This window comes from Diabrotica virgifera, chromosome 7 (assembly GCF_917563875.1).
Source record: "Diabrotica virgifera virgifera chromosome 7, PGI_DIABVI_V3a".
Taxonomy (NCBI): domain Eukaryota; kingdom Metazoa; phylum Arthropoda; class Insecta; order Coleoptera; family Chrysomelidae; genus Diabrotica; species Diabrotica virgifera.
In genome coordinates, this window is record NC_065449.1 from 967,170 (window position 1) to 991,482 (window position 24,313).

The 24,313-nt window shown below is 31.5% G+C and overlaps 1 protein-coding gene across 4 annotated transcripts in view; it reads right to left on the reverse strand.

Moving 5' to 3' along the window:
* LOC114328457 (voltage-dependent calcium channel subunit alpha-2/delta-3) overlaps nt 1-23,422 on the reverse strand; it is a 68,877-nt gene extending 45,455 nt beyond the window's left edge. For 3 of the 4 annotated variants that reach the window (XM_028277316.2, XM_028277313.2, XM_028277315.2), the window contains exons 1-5: nt 23,085-23,422; nt 15,360-15,441; nt 10,635-10,868; nt 7,326-7,514; nt 574-730 (exon numbers count right to left, since the gene is read on the reverse strand). In XM_028277316.2, the coding sequence (XP_028133117.1) occupies nt 574-730; nt 7,326-7,514; nt 10,635-10,868; nt 15,360-15,441; nt 23,085-23,212 (790 nt within the window). In that variant the 5' untranslated portion in view covers nt 23,213-23,422. The remainder of the gene's footprint in view (nt 1-573; nt 731-7,325; nt 7,515-10,634; nt 10,869-15,359; nt 15,442-23,084) is intronic. The other variant, XM_028277314.2, reaches the window with a different exon arrangement.
* Nucleotides 23,423-24,313: the final 891 nt, after the last annotated feature.

The following is a 24,313-nucleotide window of genomic DNA, read 5'->3' on the forward strand; positions in this document are numbered from 1 at the left end:
ACACGCTGTATTGATGAAAAACATGGTTAGTTGTTAAAGTACCTAACTTTTTTATTGTCCAATATAAGCGAATGAATCAAAAAACAAAATGTTGAGAAAATATGAGGCTATAGTTAGATTTTAATTTCAGTATTTTATAAATGATAGAATATTCCACTGGGTGATGCGAACTTTGAGAAAAAACACAGTTTGATTGATACACCCGGTATACAATTAAAATTTAACTTTCTAGCAACAATACTATTACAGCGATATTGCTAAAGAATAAGGCTATAATATATTAAAAAAATCGCTTAAATCGGACAACAGGTTTAGGAAATTCGAGACATCAAAAATAACCCATTTTTAAGGTGTCCAGTTTAATTTTGCATCCCAGTGTAGATATTCGTTTCTTACTGGTATGCTCATTCCTTCGCATTTTCTTTTCCATAGTTTCAAAGTTGTTTCCAGGAATATTTTGAACATGGTAGGGAATGTGGAGCAGTTCTGTAGCACGTATATCATATAGTACGTGATTTTTGTCATCAGTATCCAGTGATATCGTAAGAATATGATAAACAAGAATTGACTTACCTCTTTCATATACGTTACTAGGTACATGGACGGCACTAACATTCATATTAACAGGAATATCGTAGAAATTTCTATTTCTAATTAATGGCAATTTGGACTTATCTATCGGTGCTTTATTTAAAATAGCTTGGGGATCTTTTTCTGTATTATCAGTCACCTAAAAAATAAACGCTTTTTAAAGCATATATCAAAAAATACTATATCAACAATATTTAAAAAAAAAACAAGAAAGAAGAAGATTTAGAGATATACAAAAGAAAACTAGGATAATTAAAGCAAGAACAGAAAAAGAAAAGTACGAGAAATGGGAAAAGGTATAACGAAATATCGACCAATATCTTGGAGGCACAAAGAGTCCTGAATCTTAGAGAGTATTTAAATCATTAAAAATGAACGACAGAGAAAAATATACATCCTCTTCAATTCAACATCATTCTTCCATCTTTTTCTGGAACGGCCTACTGATCTTGTACCGTCTGGTCTCTCAAAAGATATCTTTATGTCTTCCTCTGATCTTACCATATGACTCATTTTATATGTTTGACGATGTATTCAATAACATACACAGTCCCCAATTCAGCATTACGGTACCTTCTACACTCTCCTGTCCAGGGCCCCCGTAAGAACTACTGGCGCCTGTGTGCAAAAAAGGATTTTGGCGCCCCTTAGGGCATTTTGATAATGTTTTTTTATTTATTTTTTTGAAGGTAGGTAGATAGGTGCTTGAAATAAAGCAAAATAGAAACAAATAACACCATTGCAACACCATAGCAGATCTTAATTAGATAAAGTTTAAGGGGCTTTATTGAATCAATTCTGCTGGACCATCTTGTCACACATAGAGGGTTTAAACTTAACCCGAGAACATTTTTTCTCACAACATCCCACCTTTTTGTTGATAGCGAACCCAGAGTAACGCGATTTTTAAATTTTGTCCATTTAAGGTACGTTTTTACTGTTTTTACTACTTTACGAGCCAGCCGCGTCAGTAAAAACATACCTTTAAACGGGACTGTCGCCCCCGTTAGCGTAATTATTTGATTTGATTTTTTTGCACAAACTTACCGTAATACTTACTTATAACAAATCCACAGGGTACAAGGGATGCCGTGGTCGAAAAATTGTTTAAACTATTTTTTTTAAACAAATTCACAAAAAAAAATTTTATTTCGAACAAATTTTTTCAGATAATTTGGGTCATTCTGAGAAAAATGGTCCCTTGTCATTTATCTCTAAGATTGATTGTTATCGAGTTATACGCGATTGAAGATTTGAAAAATGCGAAAATGACAATATAACTTAACAACAATCAATTTTTGACAATATAACTTGACAACAATCAATGTATTTTAAATGGGATTTACTTTTTCGCACTGTTTTTGGCACACTTTCATATAATCAAATATCCTTAACTTTCGCGTTGTCACAGTGATGACATTGTGAGCAATAAATTACAACAAAAGTTTTGGCAGTTTTGTGGTTTGAAAGAAGTTAGAATTTTTAAATGTCAAAGTTCTAAATATTGTACAATAGAAATTAATTCCAGTGACGAAGAGTTACAGTTTTTTATTTGTTTATCGTAGATAAAATATTGTATGAAACTGTGCTTGAAATACTTTTTGCGAACTTACGCGATGTAATTTTACCTCGCTCCGCTGTCGCTCGTGCTCTAAACATCGCGTGCGTTTGCAAAAAGCATACTTCACGAACTGTTTCATAAATAGCTATTTTAATTGAGTTATTAAGCCCTGAAAATGGCCATTTTCGCATTTTTAAATTTTAAATCGCGTATAACTCGACAACAATTAATTTTAGTGAAAAATGACAAGAGACCTTTTTTACTCAGAATGACCCAAGTGATCTAAAAAAAGTTGTTTGAAATGAAACAATTATTTTTGTGAATTTGTTTTAACAATTTTTCGACCACGGCACCGCCTGACACCCTGTGGATTTGTTATAAGGACCTCATTTTGAGTAAGTTTGTGCAAAAAAATCGAATCGAAATAATTTCGCTAACGGGGGCGACGATACAGCCCGGTCTAATTAGTTATTTGATGGGTATGCAATTTTCAAATCTTGTCTATTCATCATTTGAGCGTCACACAATCGTTGGCTTATCGATGAGATAGAATTACCGCCCACACACTACTACTTATTACATGTTTAGAAATTTCCCACGAAATCAGGGCATAGTTAGGTATTTCTTATCTACAGTTTTGTCTACGGAATGGGTGTTTGTTATATTAATAGGGGGATTTTTTATTTTATATATATAGAAAGACTAATAATGTCATCCAAACAAAGTAAAACTGAACTGTTTAATTTCTCAACTTTTATTTTAAAATTAATTTTTGCTTTTTGATTTTTTTTGTAAATATTTTTGCAATTTTTGACCCTCAGTTTTGGCGCCCCTAAAGGGTGGCGCCCGTGTGCATTGCACACTTTGCACATATGGTCGCGGGGGCCTTGCTCCTTTCAGTTCATGACTTTAGTTATATCTACGTTGACGACCAGCCCTGTTTCTTTTGCATTTTCTTCAAGCTCCACATATAGTTCTGTGACGTCTCTTGCGGTTCTTCCCATTAAGTTTTGCATAATCTGCGTATATTGCAATCTGAAAATCTGAATGCAATCTGAATTTAAAAATTCATCAATAGAATCATTATGAAAAATCAAGAAATAGAAAAGCGATTTTGAGAAGAACTAAATAGAGAACTCATAGAACAGAGAGAGGAAACAATACAAGAAGAATGGAGTCAGATTTGAAGAATAACATGGGAAACGGCTAAAAGAGTGATAGGAACTAAAAAACATCAAAGAAAAGAGCTTTGATTTGATGAAAAATGTAAACAAGCAATAGACAAAAGAAATGAACTATACGTGTAGTACACTCAAAGAAGAACACGAGAAAGACGTGAAAAATTTCAAGAACAACAAAGAAAAGGCAGACAAAATATGCAGAAGAAAGAAGAGGAGATACGAAAACGTCCAAATAAGTACTAAGAATGAAGAAAGATTTCAATCAGGGTGACACTAGAGGAGCATATCAATTTCTGAAACAACTCAGAGAGGTATATAAACAACGCACTAATCTTTTTTAGAAATAGCGAAGGACAAATTATCAGTGACAACAAAGCACTAAAAGTTGGTTGGAAAAATTATTTCGAGTCTGCTAACGGAGGTAATAAATCCTCTAGGTTACACATAATTTGATTAATTTTTTTTTCATTTGATTATCATTATCATTTATAAAATTAATACAGAAAAAACTCATAAAATTTTGTTTAACTCGTGTTGAGAAATGAGAACTTATTAAATTTGTGTATTTGAGTAACCTTTCTAGAGCACGGTATTATAGCCAATTAAATGCTGGTTTAAATGTTTTCACACTGTGCAGGTTTATATAATTTTTGTGGTAGGTATGTACTTTATTACTATGAAAACATGTTCAGTAACATTTCCTCGAGCTATTTTTGTCTATTTATATTTATACAAATGTTTCCATTACTTGTATTGGCATTACTCATTAATTAATTAAATAATTCTATTATTGTATCAACTACCTGGAAGTACTAATACACAATCATAGAGATGCAGAAACTGAACTTGCCCAACAAATAAACAAAGCCAACAGAATAGCAGGATTTCTTAAACACACTAAGTATCTGGCGCAACACATATCTACGGACAGAAACAAAGGCCAAGATTTATAGGACAGTAGTTAGGCCAATTAGGCTAGGATGATAAGGCAAAAATATACACTGTTTGTGACACTTCAACAGGCAGGGTACTGAAGCGTTTTTTCGACAGGTAATACATATAAGAACAAACTGTAACTATTTGCTGCGTACGATCTGGCGGCCATTTTTTTCACCCAATTTTGAAAAAAATGTGAAAACTTTTAATTATCCACGTCCATCTGTCCGTCTGTCTGTCTGTCTGTAATCACAACTCCTCCGTCATTATACCACGTAGAATGACAAATGAGGTGTCAAATGAAAGTTGATAATCCAAGGATGGTACTAAAAAAGGTGATAAATTTGACCTAGGCTGTCTGTCTGTCCATCCTACCGCGAATATATCTCTTCCGTCATTATACCAAGTAGAATGACAAATGAGGTATAATATGATAGCTAATAATCCAAGGATGGTAGTAAAGGTGATAAATTTGACCTAGACTGTCTCTCCGTCCGAGCGCGAATATAACTCCTCCGTCATTATACCAGGTAGAATGACAAATATGAGGTGTCAAATAAAAGCTTATAATCCAAGGATATAAACTAAAGGTGATAAATTTGACCTAGGCTGTCGGTCCGCCTGTCCGTCAGACACCGCGAATATAACTCCTCCGTCATTATACCTAGGGGTCGACAAGACAAGAATTCTTGTCTTGACAACAACTTCTTGTCTTTTCTTGAGAAAAATTCAAGAAATTAAAAAAAAACTTGTTTTGACGTTTTCTTGATATCTTATATCTTGTCTTGACTCAAGAAATTTCAAGATCTTGAAATTTCTTGATTACCCGATCCGGTGTTTCCCCGGCGATCTTTTTATTGCGTTGCGTGCTGACACGGCCTCGACGGTCACTGGGGGGAGCCCTCGAACTGCATTTGTTTCCTGACTAAAGAAAAATTGATGTGTAGTTGCATGCTTAAAATAAGCATTTTGTATTATTTGCACATACCTATTCTAAACTTAGCTGTCCAGGATTTCATAAAAATTGTTGAACCAAATCGAAACAGTTAGATATCGAAAAGGATTTTGATTATTTGGAGGATGAGATCGAAGTATAAAATGATAGAAATGATACTGCTCTAGATTTCAATTCTCCTGTAAGTAAAATTAAATACCTCTTCAAAAAAGATCAAACACTCAGGGCAAATGCAACTTAAACTTGACAGTGCTTGCGAGGCCATAAGTTATTGTAAGATGACTATGCCAAAATTAGATGTGCCTACAAAATGGCATTCAACTTTCGAGATGCTAACATGGGGTTTAAGTGTAAAAAATGCTTTAACTGCATTTTGCGACATCGAAAATCTAAATAATTGCAAAATATTAGATAAAGAATGGGTTCTGATTTGTAAATGTTGTCAGTATCTGAGAAGCTTTAAAACACTTCCTTCAATACTCGAAGGGGAAAAATATTGCACACTCCCATTGGTAGCAATTGGGGTAAACTTACTTTTAGACAAACTGGAAATATTTTCAATCTGCGAGAGATAAAATAAAACAAAGTGTTCAATAAATTAAAATATATCATGTTATGTTAAAATAATGTTATCTTTTTCACAAATAAATACGTTTTAGAGTTTTCATTATTAGTCAAGATATTTCAAGATTTCTTGTTTTCTTGACAAGAAATCTTGGTATTGACATAAAACTTCTTGTCTTGTCTAAAAATCTAAAGTTACTTCTTGAAATTTTCAAGAAGTTGGCGACCTCTAATTATACCAGCTAGAATGACAAATGAGGTGTCGAATGAAAGCTTATAATCCAAGAATGGTACTTAAGGTGAGAAATTTGACCTATCGCTTCTGGTTTTAGAAAAGCAACCATAAGTACTGTTTTAAAGTCACCGAAATAGTATAAGCGATATATCATTCGACGTGCCTTAACAAGATGAGAAAAATGTAAAATTTTGGTTTCAGTATTATTTCCGGTTAAAAAGTTCTAACCAGAAGTGCCATTATCGTCGCAGAAATAGTACATAGTAGTAACACATCAATCAAAGCGCATTGAAGAGTTCAAATATCGACTTCCAGTTCTACTTTCGATTACTTTGGGTGAAAAACCTAGGACTTACGAAGTCCAATTGCTTGTTTATTTATAAACAATTTAGTGTCAAAAAACGGCCTTTTTTCCTTTTATTTATATTTGTCGAAAAAACGCTTCAGTAACCTGGCTGTTGAAGTGTCATGGAAAAAATCTTATTACCTGGACTAAATTATGACTTACACTGCGGAAACAAGAAATGACAACACAAGGACAAAAAGACTGATGGAAACGTGTGTAAATGAAAATTGTTCGAGATATCACAGCAAAATCATTATGGGACAAAATTATTAAAAAAATACAAAAATAATTATTTATTAGTAGAATTGTTTATTAGAGATTAATATTAGTATTAGTTTTAGGATAAGATACGAAAAAATGACTAATAAAATAAAAAATAGTAAAATTGGCGAATGGATTTAGTATCCGCAGTCATATAAACCCAAATAAACAATAACATTATGGGACAGACAAGTACGTAGCACAGACCTCAGCAAATATATAGAACATAAATGATTGAACACTGAAAAGAAAAAAAGAATGGTATAGCCATATAAGCAGAATGGGAGAAGGAAAACTGGTAAAGATAGCTCGAGACAAATCACCAAACGGCTGAAGGAGTAAAGGAAGGCTAAGGAAGAGATGGAGTGATAACCTGGATATCTGATGGATGAGGAGGCATCGGAAAATGGAACAGGCGCGAGGTCTATTAAGGAAGCAGAAAGGCTATGGACTCAAAAATGCAACTTATTTAACATTTTAAAGAAGATTAATTTGGGATAGATGTGGGAAGTTATACTGCATTAAATACTGTGAGGAAAAGATGAAAGAAAGAATATGTAAGGATAAGAGATTGAATGGCGTATGAATTTAGTTTTATTTGTTCTATTTTTCATCAAGATCATTATTTCCATTAGATCGTGGACATATGTTTTTTTTATTTTTGTATATTACTTGTATAATTCATTTATACATACCTCTAAATCTGCATCAAGTAAATCTTCATCTTTAGAAGAAGGCTCCTCAGATGATTCCGTATCTTCATCTCTTTGATATCCATCAAAATCTTCCTGTTGGAGTAATGGTTGACTATAGGGCTGATCTTGCTGATCTTGATAACGACTAGATATAAATGAATCATCCTGAAGTTCTTCAGGTTCAGGTTCCTAGGATTAAAATATATGTATAAAATATCATTTAGGAGACAGATCTAAAAACAAAATAAATATACAGGATGTCCAGAAACTCTCCTGACAAACGAAGACTGGATATTCCTCAGATAATTTTAAGACAATTTAACTAACTAAATTCACCTAGTACCTAGTCCTATAGTCCGAAAGAGCTCTAGCTCCCCCAGGAAGCATTTTTGGACTATTTAGGTGAATTGGATTAAATTATCTTAAAATTATCTGAGGAGTCCTATGTCTTTGTCAGGAGAGTTTCTGGACACCTTGTATAGAAGTTTCACTATCTTATAAAACTTACAAAACATACCAATAACTCAGATATCTCAGATAGAAAACCAAGACTTACTTTTGTACTGAAATACAGGGAGAATAGCGTTCTTTTGAAGCGTGTAAAATATATAAATCCTAGCTGAGCGCTTTCGGCTAATAAAGCCATCTTCAGAGATATGCTACACTAAAAAGGTCTTTAATGAATAATTGATCTTAGAATTCAAAAGGTTTAACTTACTTCAATAATTTCAAAATACCACTATGAAGAGAGAGGGATCCCATGTAAGATTTAAAAAACTTCAACTTATTCAATTTTTTATTGATAGAAAAAAACTTTTTCTGACTTTTGGAAAAAAATCTCCAATGGTGTTTGTCGGTTTGTGATTGGAACATTAAAAACATCAAATACGGACACAAAAGACTCTCACACAAAAAATTACATTACAGTTTACATAATTTTTTCTGTGAGAGTCCTTTGTGCCCGTATTTGATGTTTTAATGTTCCAATCACAAACCGACAAACACCATTGGACAGTTTTTTCCAAAAGTCAAAGTTTTTTTCTACCAATAAAAAACTGCATAAGAAGTAGAAGTTTTTTAAATCTTACATGGGATCCCTCTCTCTTCATAGTGGTATTTTGAAATTATTGACGTAAGTATAAACCTTTTAAATTCCAAGATCAATTATTCATTAGAGACCTTTTTATTGTAGCATAGCTATGAAGATGGCTTTATAAGCCGAAAGCGCTCAGCTAGGATTTATATATTTTACACACTTCAGAAGTACGCTTCTCCCCGTCCTTCACAAGGGCGTAACAGAGGCAACGTGAAGCTTGCGGGGGGCCAATCGCTTAGGGGCCCATCTTGTCATCTGATATTATGTAAAAATGTCCGGAAAATATAAATTGACCAATTATAAGCAACTTTTGTTCTTCTATAGAGTTTCTTTATCTACGCTAATACTTTTTACGTCATTTGCGAGTGAAAATGTTTATTTTTCAAAAAAAACAACGTTTTCAGACTCTTTTCGAAAACAACTCAAAAATAAGTATTTATCGAATTAAATATTAGGTATCGAAAAAATATTGGTAGCAAAAATGTAGCTTATAAGATACAGAAAATGGTGTAATTATTCATGAAGTCTATCGACATAAAAGCACAGTTGAAACTCATGAAAAATTATTCTTATTTGTCCAATTCCAAATCGAATATTTCAACCTGAAATAACCAAAAAATGAAGCAATTTTCGGGAAAAACTCCTAAAACTTTTTTTAAATGTTTAAAAAAACTTTATTTTTATTTTTTATAAAAATTTCTAGCACCAAAACTGACGAGTTGCGCACAAAATAAAGTTGGCCCCTTTTTTGGTAAAAAAATCGTGAAAATCTGCCCCTATTTTGCACCCCAAATAAAATTTATCATTAGCACTTTACCATTTACTTTAAATATATATTGCTTATATGATCTTATTTTTGAAAAAATTTAAAAGTTTTTTTATTTTGGAAAAATGCATTTTTTCAAAATAACTTAAAAAGTTGTTCTGAAGCTATTTCCTTGTGGCATTTTTATAATGAACTATTTTAAATGGAAAATAAGCCACAATTAAATTGAAAATAATAATTTTATTAACGTTTCGACGCCCAAGTCGGGTGTCGTTGTCAAAATACAAAATAATACTAAATAAACAAAAATGTTGTTGCTTAGTAAAAAATTCTTCTAATAATTTATTTAATCCGATATAAATGAGTCAGATTAAATAAATTATTAGAAGAATTTTTTACTAAGCAACAACATTTTTCTTTATTTAGTATTATTTTGTATTTTGACAACGAAACGTTAATAAATTCATTTTTTTTTTTGGTAAATTGTGGCTTATTTAGTATTAAGTATTAGTTCTACGAAAAATCTCAAAGAGTAAAGAAATGTAGGTAGGTCTTGCTTTTATAAATATTTTGGCTTTATTTTGTTTTTCTGTAAGACAAAAATTGGTTAACACATGGCTGTTTAAAATTTGCATATACTCGTGATTAGTGACTCGTTCAAGCCCTTCAACTAGAATCCTTTTAAAAATAAGCACTTTGAACCGGTGAAACTTACAGGTCGTGTAAAAAAGTTAGGTATCTAATTTATAAGGCGATAATGATTAGTTTCATTTGGGGTGCTAAATGGGGGGAGATTTTCAAAATTCTTTGCCAAAAAATGGGATTAACTGTATTTTGAGCGTAACTGGCTTAGTTTTGATGCTAAAAACTTTTGTAAAAAATAAAGCTTCTTTTAAACACTTTAAAAAAGTTCTAATGTGTTTTCCCGAACAGTATTTCATTTTTTGGTTATTTCACGTTGAAATATTTGATTTGGAATTTGACGAATAAGAAAAACTTTTCATGAGCTACAAGTTTTCTTTTACTGAGTCGATAGACTTCATTTTTGTTTCATTTTTTTATAAGCTACATACATTTTTGCTAACAATAATCTTTTCGATCGAATTCTTACCCTTTGAACTATTTGCGAAAAGTTGCCTAAAACGTGTTTTTTTTTGTTGAACAATAAACATTTTTACTCATAAATAACTCGAAAAGTCTTGAGTTGACCACTTCGGTGGTGACACTGAAAATTACACGGTATCGCCATATTTTACGTTGATTTATTGGGCTGTAACATATATAGGTCTTTGTTACACATGTCACATTCAAAATTTTTTAAAAGGGGCCCCATTTCCAATTCTGCGGGGGGGCACCGACGGAGTTTGTTACGCCACTGGTCCTTTAGTAGTCATACCTAAGTGTGTTAAAAGTTAAAAGCTAATTCATCAGTCTTTAAATTTCTTACTTTTGTAGTTTCTTCAGTAGTATTATCCAGAGAGTTGGTCAAATTTTTGGCATTGAAAAATGGAAAATTGAAGTCAATATCGGTTTCTTTTTGAGCTTGAGCAATTTGTTCTGCTTGATCCATTATTCTCCTTACTGCATCAACTTTCTGTTTCATCATGTGGGAAATATTTTCATGGATAGTTTGAAGTAAGGCTTCTCCATCTTCAACTACCAAATTTGTTTCTTTGAAGCTCTAAAATGAAAAAAATACATGAATTAATTCAGAAGAAACAAAAACGATCAACAATTAGGTAATTTAAATATTAATAATGTATTATACTCTCATCAACAACAAGCCATTGATATTAATATTCGTAGACTTTGAGAAAGCGTTTGACTCAGTCCAGCATAGTTCCATGTTAAGAGCTCTTACAGAGTGCAGTATTGAGACCACATGGCCCTCCCAGTTCCACTACACTTCTATATGTGGAGCAGACTTTCAAATCGCACTTTTAGTCCAAGTAATGAAGCTTAATATAGGACAAAACCTCGCAATTTTTACAGAATGGATCGATTTGCTTGAAAATTTGAAAATAAGTAGTGGATAGTCCAAGGATCAAAATCTATATGATGTCGAAAGGCGCTTTTACCATGGGGGTGGTTGCCACCCCACATAGGGGGTGGAAATTTTCTATTATATTTTGACCGCAAAAGTTGGTAGAAACATCCATTCTAAGCAAAAAATGTTCTATACATTTTTTTGATAAAATTAAGGGTTTTCGATTTATTCGCTATCGAACGTGTTAGTTTTATATCGAAAAAATCAATGTTTTGAATCAGTTTTCTGGTAATAACTCAAAAAGTTTTCGCTTATCAAAACAACTTTACTTAACAAAAATGTAGCTTTTAAAAAAATCAACAAAACCGTTCTTTTAAGTTTTGTTTCAGACCAATAGAAATAGAGCTATACTTTATTATATGTTAGCTCTTCTTCGTCAAAGGCTAAATATTGTAGTTTCAAATTCAAAAGACGGGAAAACTAGACATTTTTTGAGGATCACTTGTTTAAACTAATTTAAAGTATTTAAAAATATCTATATCCAGAAATAAAAAAAAAGTTTCTAGCTCAAAAATTAAGTGGTTTTCAACGAAAATAATGTCAGTCCCTATTTTTTTCAGCGAAAGAGTGATCGAAAGCAGACCCCTAATCACCACCCTAATGAAAATTAGTCATTGACCTTATTTGGTCTTCTTTATTTATGTATTATTAATAGGTTCTAGAAGTTTGACCGGATTAGAATGATTAATTTAAAAAAAATGGAGTCAAAATCAAATAAGGAATTTTTGAAGTTTGATAAAAAATTCCATTTTCTTCAGAATAGAAACATTAGCATCAAAAATACTAAAAAATGTTTAAATATGAAATTGTAGCTCATTTAACTCCCAAGAACTTGGTTTGCAAACATTTTTTCTACGGCAAAAATTGAGTGAGCTATTGACGATTCAAACTTGTAATAACATGCAAATACCACCTTTACTAACCCTTTCAAAGTCACCACTTTTTGCGACTGAGGATTTTAAAAGGATTTAATGTTAATAACCTTATAGACCTTGTAAAAACCTACAAAATTCTTTTTTACTAAACTTTCTAAGATCACATTTAAAAAAGTTGCAGTTAAAAAATCAATATATATATATTATTTTTTTTAAGGAGAAATCCGATTGGAAGCATAATAATGTAAGTTAGCGGTGTTTATAGTCATTGGCCTTATTCATTGTTCTTTATTTAGGTATTATTAATAGATTCTAGAAGTTTCACTGGCTTAGAATGATTAGTTTTTAGAAAACTGGCGTTAGAAGCGAATAACGACTTTTAGTAGTTTGGTAAAAAATATCATTTTCTTCAGAATAGAAATATTAGCATCAGATATACGAATAAATGTTTTAATATGAAATTGTAGGTTATTTAATTCCCAAGAGCTTGGTTTGAAAAATTTTTTTCTACGGCAAAAATTTAGTGAATGGTAAATGAGTATATCTCAGACATCTCTTTACTTTGTTCGGGATACAAAATATTCACAAACATCCTTAATCGAAGACTTCAACCTCTCACGGAAAAAATCATCGGGGAATACCAAGCAGGGTTTAGGCAAAATAGATCTACCATTGACCAACTATTTACAGTTAAACAAATACTAGCCAAAGCATGGGAATATGACATGGACGTTTACAATCTCTTTGTAGATTTTAAACAAGCCTATGATTCAATAGATAGAACAATTCTACCTAATATATTGGAAGAATTTGGCATACCATCAAAATTAATACGACTAGTGCAAATGACAATGACAGAAACAGAAGCACAAGTATGTATTCAAGGACAGATCACTGATGCGTTTACGATAACGCAAGGACTGAAACAAGGCGACGGACTGGCTCCAACGCTTTTTAATCTTGTTCTTGAATATGTAATTAGACGGTTGACGGTAAGCGGAAATAACATACTTACAAACAAATCTACCCAAATTAGCAGCATACGCGGATGATATAAACATAATGAGCAGAACAATGAATGCAGCGGAAGAAACCTACGTTGAGTTGAAACAGAGTGCAGGAGCAGTAGGGCTAGCAATAAACACAAATAAAACAAAACTACTCATACAAACCAGATCAAATAGACCGGCGCAACAACACTTTATTGACGATATAGAACATGTGAATATATTCACGTACCTAGGAATGGATCTGGTTGCAAGCAGTGAAGAAGAACCGGAAATAAATAGAAGGCTTGTGCTGGCAAATAAAGCATATTTCGCGATGGGCCACATATTCAAATCGCGAGACGTACACCGGAAAACAAAACTCCGGGTATATAAAACAATAATCAGGCCCATAGTAAGTTATGGCTGCGAAACATGGGTGGTGACACAGAAATCTGCCAATGCATTAGATGTGTTTGAAAGAAAAGTATTACGTAGGATACTGGGCCCAATAAGGGAAAATAACAACTGGCGAATTAGGTATAATAGAGAAATATACGAGCAATATAGCGAACCAACTCTAGCACAACACACTAAACTACAGAGATTACGGTGGGCAGGGCACGTGGTCCGCATGCATGAGAATAGAATCCCCAGAAAATTGCTGAATGCAAGAATGCAGGGAAGAAGACCGGTTGGAAGACCTAAAAAGAGATGGGAAGACGAAGTCGATGAGGATGCCAGGAACTTCCTGGGAACGCGTTCATGGAAAAGAACAGCGGTAAATCGAAATGATTGGAGAAGCTTATTGAAGGAGGCCAAGGCTCGATTTGGGCTGTAGTGCCATTGGATGGATGGAAATGAGTATATATCGCAAAACATTGATTTTTTCGATATAAAACTAACACTTTGGATAGCGAATAAATAGAAAAGTATTAATTTTATCAAAAAAATGTATAGAACAGTTTTTGCTTAGAATGAATATGTTTATCAACTTTTGTGGTCAAAATATAATAAAAAATTTTCACCCCCGAGATGGGGTGGCAACCACCCCCCTAGTAAAAGCGCCTTTCGGCATCATATAGATTTTGATTCTTGGACTATCCACTACCTATTCTCAAATTTTCAAGCAAATCGATCCATTCTGTAAAAATTGCGAGGTGAAAAGCTTCGGTTCCTGGACTATTTGACCATATTTTCACAATATGACTTAGGGGTGGCGTTGTATTCGTCGAAACATCATTTATTAGGTTACATACTTTTAGACATTCTAAGCGTACTTACTATTTCACGTATATTTTTGGCTTCAAAAATCAGGTAGACAAACAAAACGCCGCAAAGCAAAAAGTCCACTACCGAGAGACAAAAAAATAGCACTGTTTTGGACCAAATGAGATTCGTTTGTTTTTTGTGACAGATATTTTAACAAAAACCATTAGTTTTTTATAAATGTCTTGAGCATGAAGCAGGAAGAGGTGTGGTAGAAATAAGTTCCACGTTTACTGACTTTCTAAAAAAGACTGATTTAAGAAAGGACAAGTCCGCAAGCTAGGCTCTAATTTTTCTGTCAGAGTTTTGTACAGAAATATTTACTTTTCTAAAATGCTTTTAAGTTTACTTCAATCAAAGTAACATAGTACTGCCGGAATTGCCCATGAAGCATGCTGTTAAGAAAAAAAAACTGGATAGCTTATCACAATCTTTAGTTAGTTTATCTGTCAAAAAATGGGCGTTAGATCCAGAGTTAACGTGGTTAGATCCAATTTTGAAAGATAGTACCGTGAAAATATAATTGAAAAAGACCAGACCTGCGATCAATGTGAAGATGAAGAAGAATGTTGCTGCCTTCTGGAGGACGACCTCCATGTGATATGATCTTTTGTTAATTTTCTATATTGTTTTCCAAACACGCATAAATGCATCTTTTGTTCATATTTCTATTTTTTTATCATTTAGGAACAATCAAACTACATTTTGTCCTTTAAAGACAATCAAATAGCGTTTTGTCCATAAAAAATTTTTTGTTTTGAAAAAACTAATGTTGTTGTTACTTATAAACAGGGCAAATTGGTAATAAAAAAGTACATTTTTTCATATTTTTTGTGTTTCTTTTAACTTTATTAATAATGGACTGTCAGTTTTTCTCATTCGCTGAAAAATGTAAAAAATGGACAAAGTGCGATTTGAAAGTCTGCTCCTCATATTATATTCTCAATTATATTTTTAATTTTGGAGAACTTTAGTTAAAAATGTTCTATACTTACGTCTCTTACTCTATTTTGTCGAGTTACAAGGTCGCCAAAGTGCCATAATTCTCCTCCAAGTTTTGTTGCCCAATTTTTAACTCTAAAACAAAAGAAACAAAAAATTAGCATTAAAAATAAATATCTATAAATAATAATTGTTGGTTTATATTAAAGCAACAACATGGATGAAAAGCATCGCAAAGGCGACGTCTGAAAAAAAATCTTACCTATGGAAGAACACTGGCTTTAGAAGATAATGGAAAATATGACAGGCAGAGACGATTGATAAAAAAGACAGTCAAGAAAGCAAAAGCAAAATCATATGCAAAGAATTTGGAAAAGAACTACAAAATAAACAGAGGTAGACCAAGAAAAAAATGGATACAACAAGTAGTAGAGGCGGGAAAATAAAAAAAAAACTCGATGAATTGGAAATAATGGCAGGAAATAGAAAAGAATGGAAGAGATGAATGGAAATTAAAATACCTAGCCAAAATCTGACACCCTCATAGGGTAAAAGGAAGGGAAGAAAGAAAGAATTAAAGAAAGAGAAGACTGGCAAAATGTAAAGGAGTGGAGTATCCGTTATGTATCTAGGTATATTAAATTGGACTGTGATTTTTACAATATTTCTTTATCGTCATTTTTCCAATACTCTCGTAGTATTTATTGCAGACCTTCTGTTTGGCAATAAAATTTTATTTATTTAATTAACTTCTGATAATAACAGATTAATAATTCATTTGGCATGTGGTACCGTATCTATATTTTAGACATTTATTACATATCGTTAATATATTTATCCTTTTTAATATCTGGTATACTGATCACAAAAGTAATAAGTAATAGGACTTTTCAACGCTTCTCATCTGTTTCGAGCCTCTGTCATGTGTCGTATAATCCGTGTATAATTTTAGTATACGACATATGACAGAGGCTCGAAACAAATGCGAAAGGCGTTGAAAATTCCTACGACAATAATTCTCAAATTAAATTAACTGAAATTTTGACACCTCAACATATTGTGACGCCTCACAACCCGGCCTAGTTATTCTTGAATCTTCTCGGCGTTACGAGTAAAGGCCAGACCTTCCACGGCGATTCGAGACGACCGCTGTCAGAGTATTTAAGAACAGGAATTCGAGCACAGGCCAGTCAGTCAATGAACGAGCCGCGACGCGTGATATAATTGTATTCGAATCGGATTTAGTGAAATGTATTTATTAGTTATCGTAATTATTATGTTTAGTTAATTAAATCATAAATTTGAGTTTGTAAATAAATTAGATGTGTTAGTTGGTGTTATTTGTAATTATTAAAATAAATAAGTGATTACGTATTTTTTATGGGAAATAAGCCACAATTTTACTAAAAAATGAATTTATTAACGTTTCGAAGCCCAAATCGGGTTTCGTTGTCAAAATACAAAATACTATTAAAATAAACCAAACATGTTGTTGCTAAGTAAAAAAATTCTTCTAATAATTTATTTAATCTGACTCATTTATATTGGCAATTCAGACGTATATTATACATTTTAAAGTAGAAGACTTTAAAATGATATCGCCAATATTTATGAGTTGCGTTCCTGGGACGACTTTACTAAAAGATAGTTCATTCGATTACATGAAATCAATCCCAACTCAAGAATATCCGTCGCAAAAAAATCATAGCATGTGATCTGTCTTTAAAAAGACAACCAAATGCAACGATGACAGTAAAATTCTCGCGTTAGAGATTCCATAGTAAATCACGAGGGAAAACCAGGAAAAAACCTCGTGATACTATCCCGACATCGTAAGTATTTGGTCTTACATTTAATCTACCTTCAAAAAACTAATACCAAATTCTGACTTTAATATGTTTAAATTATAAATAATATTAATATTGCATAGATATACAATAAGTAATACTAAAATATAAAATTTGTACTAACTCGATATGTTATTGACTTACTAATCGTGGTATTTTCTTTCTATTGACTTCCTCTTTCAGTATGGGTAACCACATCCTACTGCATTCTACCGAGGAATTTGCGACACAATTGGTTTCATTTAGCATAATTAGAGCCGCTTCTTTGATTTTTCTCTTTTTACTATCTGATTCTTTCAGGACTATACTTGAATCTCTCCACTGAACTCTATGTTCATTATCCCATGCGTGTTGACATATCTGAGATCTATCAAATTCTCTGTTTTTAATATAAGACTGATGTTCACTTATTTTAACGTTTAATGGTCTTGATGTTTCACCTAAATAAAATTGTTCGCATTCACAAGGTATTCTATAAATGCAATTCTTTGTTCTTTCTTGTTCATTGTTAGGTTTAGTTTTAGATAGAATAGATCTCAATGTGTTTGCTGTTTTGAATGTTGTTGAAATGTTGAATTTATTTCCTATCGTTTTAAGTTTCTCGGATAGTCCTTTTATATATGGTATTGTTATTTTCCTCGTATTATTTCTTGTGAATGTTGTAGGATCCCGTTCTAAGTTGTTCTGTTCCATTCGATCTAATCTTGTCAATTCCTTATTTATAAACGATAAAGGATAATCATTTTTTAATAAAACAGATGTTAACAATTGTTTTTCTTCTAAAAATGAATTTTCGTTAGAGCAAGTAATTTTGGCTCTATCATATAAGGATTTAATGATTCCCTTTTTAACGTTGATGTTGTGATTTGATTTGTAATTGAGATATCTGCTGGGGTGTGTTGGTTTTCTATACACTTGAGTCTCATATCCAGTATCCTTCTTTGAGACTAAAACATCGAGGAAAGGCAAAGTGTTATTGTATTCCTTTTCCATTGTAAATTTTATTGTCTCTTCTTGATCGTTTATAATATTCAGGAATGTATCCAACAATTCTGATCTATGAGGCCATATTGAAAACACATCATCTACATATCTCCACCATACTGTGGGTTTTAAATTTTGTTTAGAAATGATATTAGTTTCGAAATCCTCCATAAATATATTAGCCAATAATGGAGATAAAGGAGAGCTCATTGCTAGACCAAAATTTTGTTTATAGAATTCATTATTTAGTTGAAAATAGGTATTATTAGTACATAATGTCAATAACTTATACATAATATATAATAATATACATAATAACTTATATACATAATGTCAATAAATACATAATGTCAATAAATAATAGTAAAATTGTGGCTTATTTCCCATAAAAAATACGTAATTATAAAAATGCCACAAGGAAATAGCTTCAGAACAACATTAAAAATAAGTGATGTAAATAAAATAATATAAGTAAGTCTTCCTTTATTTAAATTAAACTTAGTGCCTAAAGATATAAATAAATAAAATAGTAGAGTCAATCGCGTAACAATATACAGGGTGAGTCATGAGGAATTGTACATATTTCTACCTCGTATGGAGGCATCTACGGGGAATAACAAATAACCATTAAAAAGTGTCTGCTCCCACTGTTTAATAATATACAGGGCGAGTTGTTAATTTTTATAGAAATTTGTATGCGTCATAATTTTTGAACGGTAAGATCGATGTGTCTCTTATTTTGGTCAATCGTTACACTATTACCACCTTATCAACTGATTTATTCAAACTAGAAAAAAATCAGGTCCGGCTTTAAAAATTAGTTAGTTTTGGTCTTGAAAAAAATTTCACCCTGTATACGATTTTTGAAAACTCTAATAAGAATTTTAAAAATTAGACAAGTAGGCAACTAAAACGGCATATTTATTTTTCCCCACAAGATGACTTAATTTTTTATAAAAAAAATCAAATTTGACTATGAATTAAAAGTTTGGTGAAGTGAACCATAGATTTAAAAAATTAACTTTTATTACAAACATTTTTTTTAACAAATATTTAATTTATAAGTTACCACCCAATCAACTGATTTATTAAAACTAGAAAAAAATCAGGTCCGGCTTTAAATAATTAGTTCGTTTTGGTCTCAGAACAAATTTCACCCTGTATACGGTTTTTGAAAACTCTAATAAGAATTTTAAAAATTAGACAAGTAGGCAACTAAAACGGCATATTTATTTTTCCCCACAAGATGACTTAATTTTTTATAAAAAAAATCAAATTTGACTATGAATTAAAAGTTTGGTGAAGTGAACCATAGATTTAAAAAATTAACTTTTATTACAAACATTTTTTTTAACAAATATTTAATTTATAAGTTACCACCCAATCAACTGATTTATTAAAACTAGAAAAAAATCAGGTCCGGCTTTAAATAATTAGTTCGTTTTGGTCTCAGAACAAATTTCACCCTGTATACGGTTTTTGAAAACTCTAATAAGAATTTTAAAAATAAGACAAATAGGCAACTAAAACGGCATATTTATTTTTTTCCCACACGATTACTTATTTTTTTTTTAATCAAATTTGACTATGATTAAAAGTTTGGTGAAGTGAACCATAGATTTAAAAAATTAACTTTTATTACAAAAATTAATTTTTTTTAACAAATATTTAATTTATAAGTTACCACCCAATCAACTGATTTATTAAAACTAGAAAAAAATCAGGTCCGGCTTTAGAAAATTAGTTCGTTTTGGTCTTAGAACAAATTTCACCCTGTATACGCTTTTTGAAAACTCTAATATGAATTTTACAAATTACACAAATTAATAGGCAATTAAAATGGCATATTTATTTTTTCCCCACACAATAAACATTTACTTAATTTTTTATAAAAAAAATCAAATTTGGCTATGAATTAAAAGTTTTTTTAAAGTAAACCTTAGATTTAAACAAATTAACTTTACAAATTAACAAAATTACAATCGGTTAACTACCACGGCGTCAGGAATTTTTTTAAATAAACATTAATTTTTGGTGCTACGCGCAGGACAACGGATACGTTCGCTCTGATTGGGCATTCCAATGACCTTTGATAATGATTGATAAATTTTAATTTTTAGTACATTTCGAAATAAATAAATAAATTTGTTTATTGCAAAATAAAAACACATTCTCTGTCCTTTGAAATAACACTTTTTTTAGCAAAAACTTTCTTTGTTCATATATTTTAACTTAGCAAATAAAAGTGTATTATTTTTAAACATATGCAATTGTTTAAACAATTTTTCACAAACAATAATCAACTTAGTTTGATTTTTATGGAATTAAAATATGAACATATAACAAAATATAGAGTAAGAAAATAATATATTAGATAAAGATTGGAAGTAATTTTGGTGGAAATCAACTTGTGTGAATCGAACACCGCTGTCCTGCGCGTAGCACCAAAAATTATTGTTTATTTAAAAAAATCCTGACGCCGCCGTAGCAGTTAACCGATATTAATTTTGCAAATTGCAAATGAAAGGTACAGTATTCTTCTATACGTAAAAAAATTCAACTTGCTATCTACTTTATTTTCAGTCCTGCAACATTTTGAAAAATGAATTTTCTTTGCGTAAGCTGGATTGCAAAATTTATTTTGCAAAATCTATTAAACCGATCTTAACTAAATTTACAGTATTGCTTTATCATATCATAAAGTTTTTTTGGGTAAAATATGAAGGTCCTAATAGTCCTGTCGCCACGGGGGGTACAACGGCCTCCTTAATTCAGATGGACTTACCCAAGTTTTTTTTTTATGTATTTTGACCCGTAGAACACGAATTTCTTGGGTAACAGTCGATCCGGATGTCGATAAGATTGTTATAAACAAAGAACTTGAGGAATTACATAACGGCGATTTCTCGCAAAACAGAACATTGTTTTGTATTTTTTGAGTGATTATCAGCAAAAAATGGTCTTACAAGTTTTTTCGTAGGATGCATAGTTTTAGAGATAAACGCGGTTGAACTTTCAAAAAATCGAAAAAGTGCAATTTTTTAAACCCGAATAACTTTTGATTAAAAAATAAAATAGCAATTCTGCTTACTGCGTTTGAAAGTTCAAGTAAAATTCTATCGGTTTTGATTATTTGCATTGCTAAAAATTAAGTTTTTATTTGTTAAACAAAGCCATAAACACATAGTGTTTCCCGTGCCCAATGCATGCGTTTTAATGTACGTAATCTACGTAGAAATTGTCTGTATGGCGCCCACTCGTTCGATTTCAAATGGGAAATGCATTGAAAACATCATTCAATCACTATGTGTTTATAGCTTTGTTTAACAATAAAAAAATTAATTTTTAGCAATGAAAGTAATCAAAACCGATAGAATTTGACTTGAACTTTCAAATGCGGTCAGCAGAATTGCTATTTTATTTTTCAATCAAAAGTTATTCGGGTTCAAAAATTGCACGATTTTTTGAAAGTTCAACCGCGTTTATGTCGAAAACTGTACATCCTACGAAAAAACTTGTAAAAGCATTTTTTGCTTAGAATGACCCAAAAAATACAAAACAATGTTCTGTTTTGCGAAAAATCGCTGTTATGTGATTCCTCAAGTTCTTTGTTTATAACAATCTTATCGACATCCGTATCGACTGTTACCCAAAAAATTCGTGTTCTACGGGTCAAAATACATAAAAAAACTTGGGTAAGTCCATCTGAATTAAGGAGGCCGTTGTACCCCCACTGGCGACAGGACTATAAGGTAAAATGCGAATACATACTTGTTTGTTTATGTATTTTTCGCAATTATTGCTATTTTGCAACAAGGGTAACAATTTTATAAATTTTTAACCAATTTTATATTGTAGGAAATTTAATTACGCAACTTTTCTAGGAAGTGAATACTTTTAAAGTTATAATCAAAAAACGAAGAAAAAAAATCAAATTTTTCCTTCATTTTTTGACATTTTGATTATTTAAACAATGTTCCGGACCTTTTTGTGTGGGAGGATAACTCAATTATTATTATATGAGTTATTTTCAAGCAATTTCTGCAAAAAAATTAGAGTCACCTCTCAACGTCCATCTCAAAACAGATCCGCCCTAGACTATACCAACCTCCTTAGAGGAGACGGTACCTAAAGAAGAAGAAGAACGTCGTAGAAAAAATTTTTCAAACAAAAAATGTAGCTGAGATAAATTTTGAACAAAAATAATTTTTATTGCTTTTTGTTATAATGAACCGTTCTCTCAGAAACAACGCTTGAAGCGACCGGCAATTTTGAATATCAGTTATGCGCGTGAAATAAATTTGTATCAACTCGACGATAAATAATCAATTTTTTTATCAAAGTGTATGAATAAAATCGAAATGCGTTTAAGAATGTATCTGTTGTATAAAATTTTTAAATTTTGCCGCAAATGAATGAACATTTTTTATTACTAATTAGATAATTATAGTCAGGACAAAATTATATGGGGCACCCCTTTTTTATAATTTTTAACATACTAAAATACATATCAAACCATTTTTATCCATTAAACAGATCGGTGCAGGGCGACCTTATATCGTACTTATATTTTAAGACTGATCCGTCCGTCTGGTCTATAACTATAGACATCTGAAGAAGATGATGGCCTTAGAATCATTATAAAAATTGTGCTAAGAAATTCGTAATTTTAAATGTAAATTAAATAATAAATATATCGATGTTTTTTACTTTTAATACCTAGATACAATAAATATGTCTAGGTATGTTTAAATTCGTGAATGTTAATATAAATACTATTAAAATATACTTAAATTTGTTATCCAAGTAAAAAAATATACAAGCAAAAACGGTTTAAATAATTTAGTAACATTTATGGTCATCTGCTTGTACGGACTTTTAATATGAATTTCTTGCTAAAAAATCATCTACATAATATACTGGATAATTGTATTATAAAATACTTACAATTTTGACAGTTCAGGATGCTGCTTTGCAGTATTTTCCCTATTCCGTTCCAAAATATTCTCATCTCCACACCCTAAAGACCAAATACACAAAAACACGATCACGATAAAGTTCTTGTGAAAAAACATGCTCGAAAAAATGTACACTCAAACTTAAAAACTCTGATTCGGGATTTAGAAAATGTTCACATGGCAAACCTCGTTTACTTATGGTTGGAAATATGTAGGGAAAATCTATATTCCTTCTACAGCCACGCAAACGCAAGCGTTTTCTTTGAATTCTCCCTACTGACTGCTGCAAATTTTATGCGTTATGCGTAGCGGCTGTTTGACGAAAAGTGTTGGTTTTGTAAATACCTACTAACCGACGAAATACCGGTATTGGTTTTTATGTTTCATTTTTGTCCTTTCTAATTTGGATACTTTTTGTTTAAATAACATGAGCTTGCATCGTTTATTTACGAAAGGGTTTCGTGTAGGTATTTCATTGATTATTTGAAATTGTATTAACCTAATTTCTGAAACCTAGTTTTCGTAAGTAGGTACATAAATTAGTGGAATTAATGGAGTTTTTACTTACGGAAAATATACAAGCAAGATAGAAGTTTTTATAATTTCATTAAGAAATGTAAATAAACAACATATTTATATCAAAAAATTTTACCCCAAAAGTGAGTGTTTAGTCTTTTATTAAACAAATTCGCACCCTCAGTGCAAGACTGCAGTAAGTCAAAATAAGTAAGTTTCGAGATAAAGACGATTTTGTTTATTTTCGTGCTAATATCGGTGAAATAAGACACAAATTTTAAGAAAAATTAACATTTAATTATGATTTTGCATGCTTTTCAGCCTATATTACATTAACCAAAAATAGAAATTTAAATAAAATAATATTAACGCAAAAAAAATTAGGAATTTCAAAGTTACAACACTTTGGCACGGAAAAAATTGTTAATCACTACACATTTAGTATTAGAATTTCAAAGTTACAACAGTTTTGCACGGAGAAAATTGTAAAAAGCGTAGACACATTTACTTTTACAGTAAAACCTGTGTTACTTGCCACCTGCCAACAACGGCCACCTGTACTAACGGCCAGTTTAAAAATTACCCAAACCAATTATGTACAGTAAAACCTGTGTTAACGGCCACATGCCAAAACCGGCCACCTGAACTAGCCGCCCAGCTTCAAAGTTCCCCAAACCAAAATTTTTGGACTACAAAACCTGG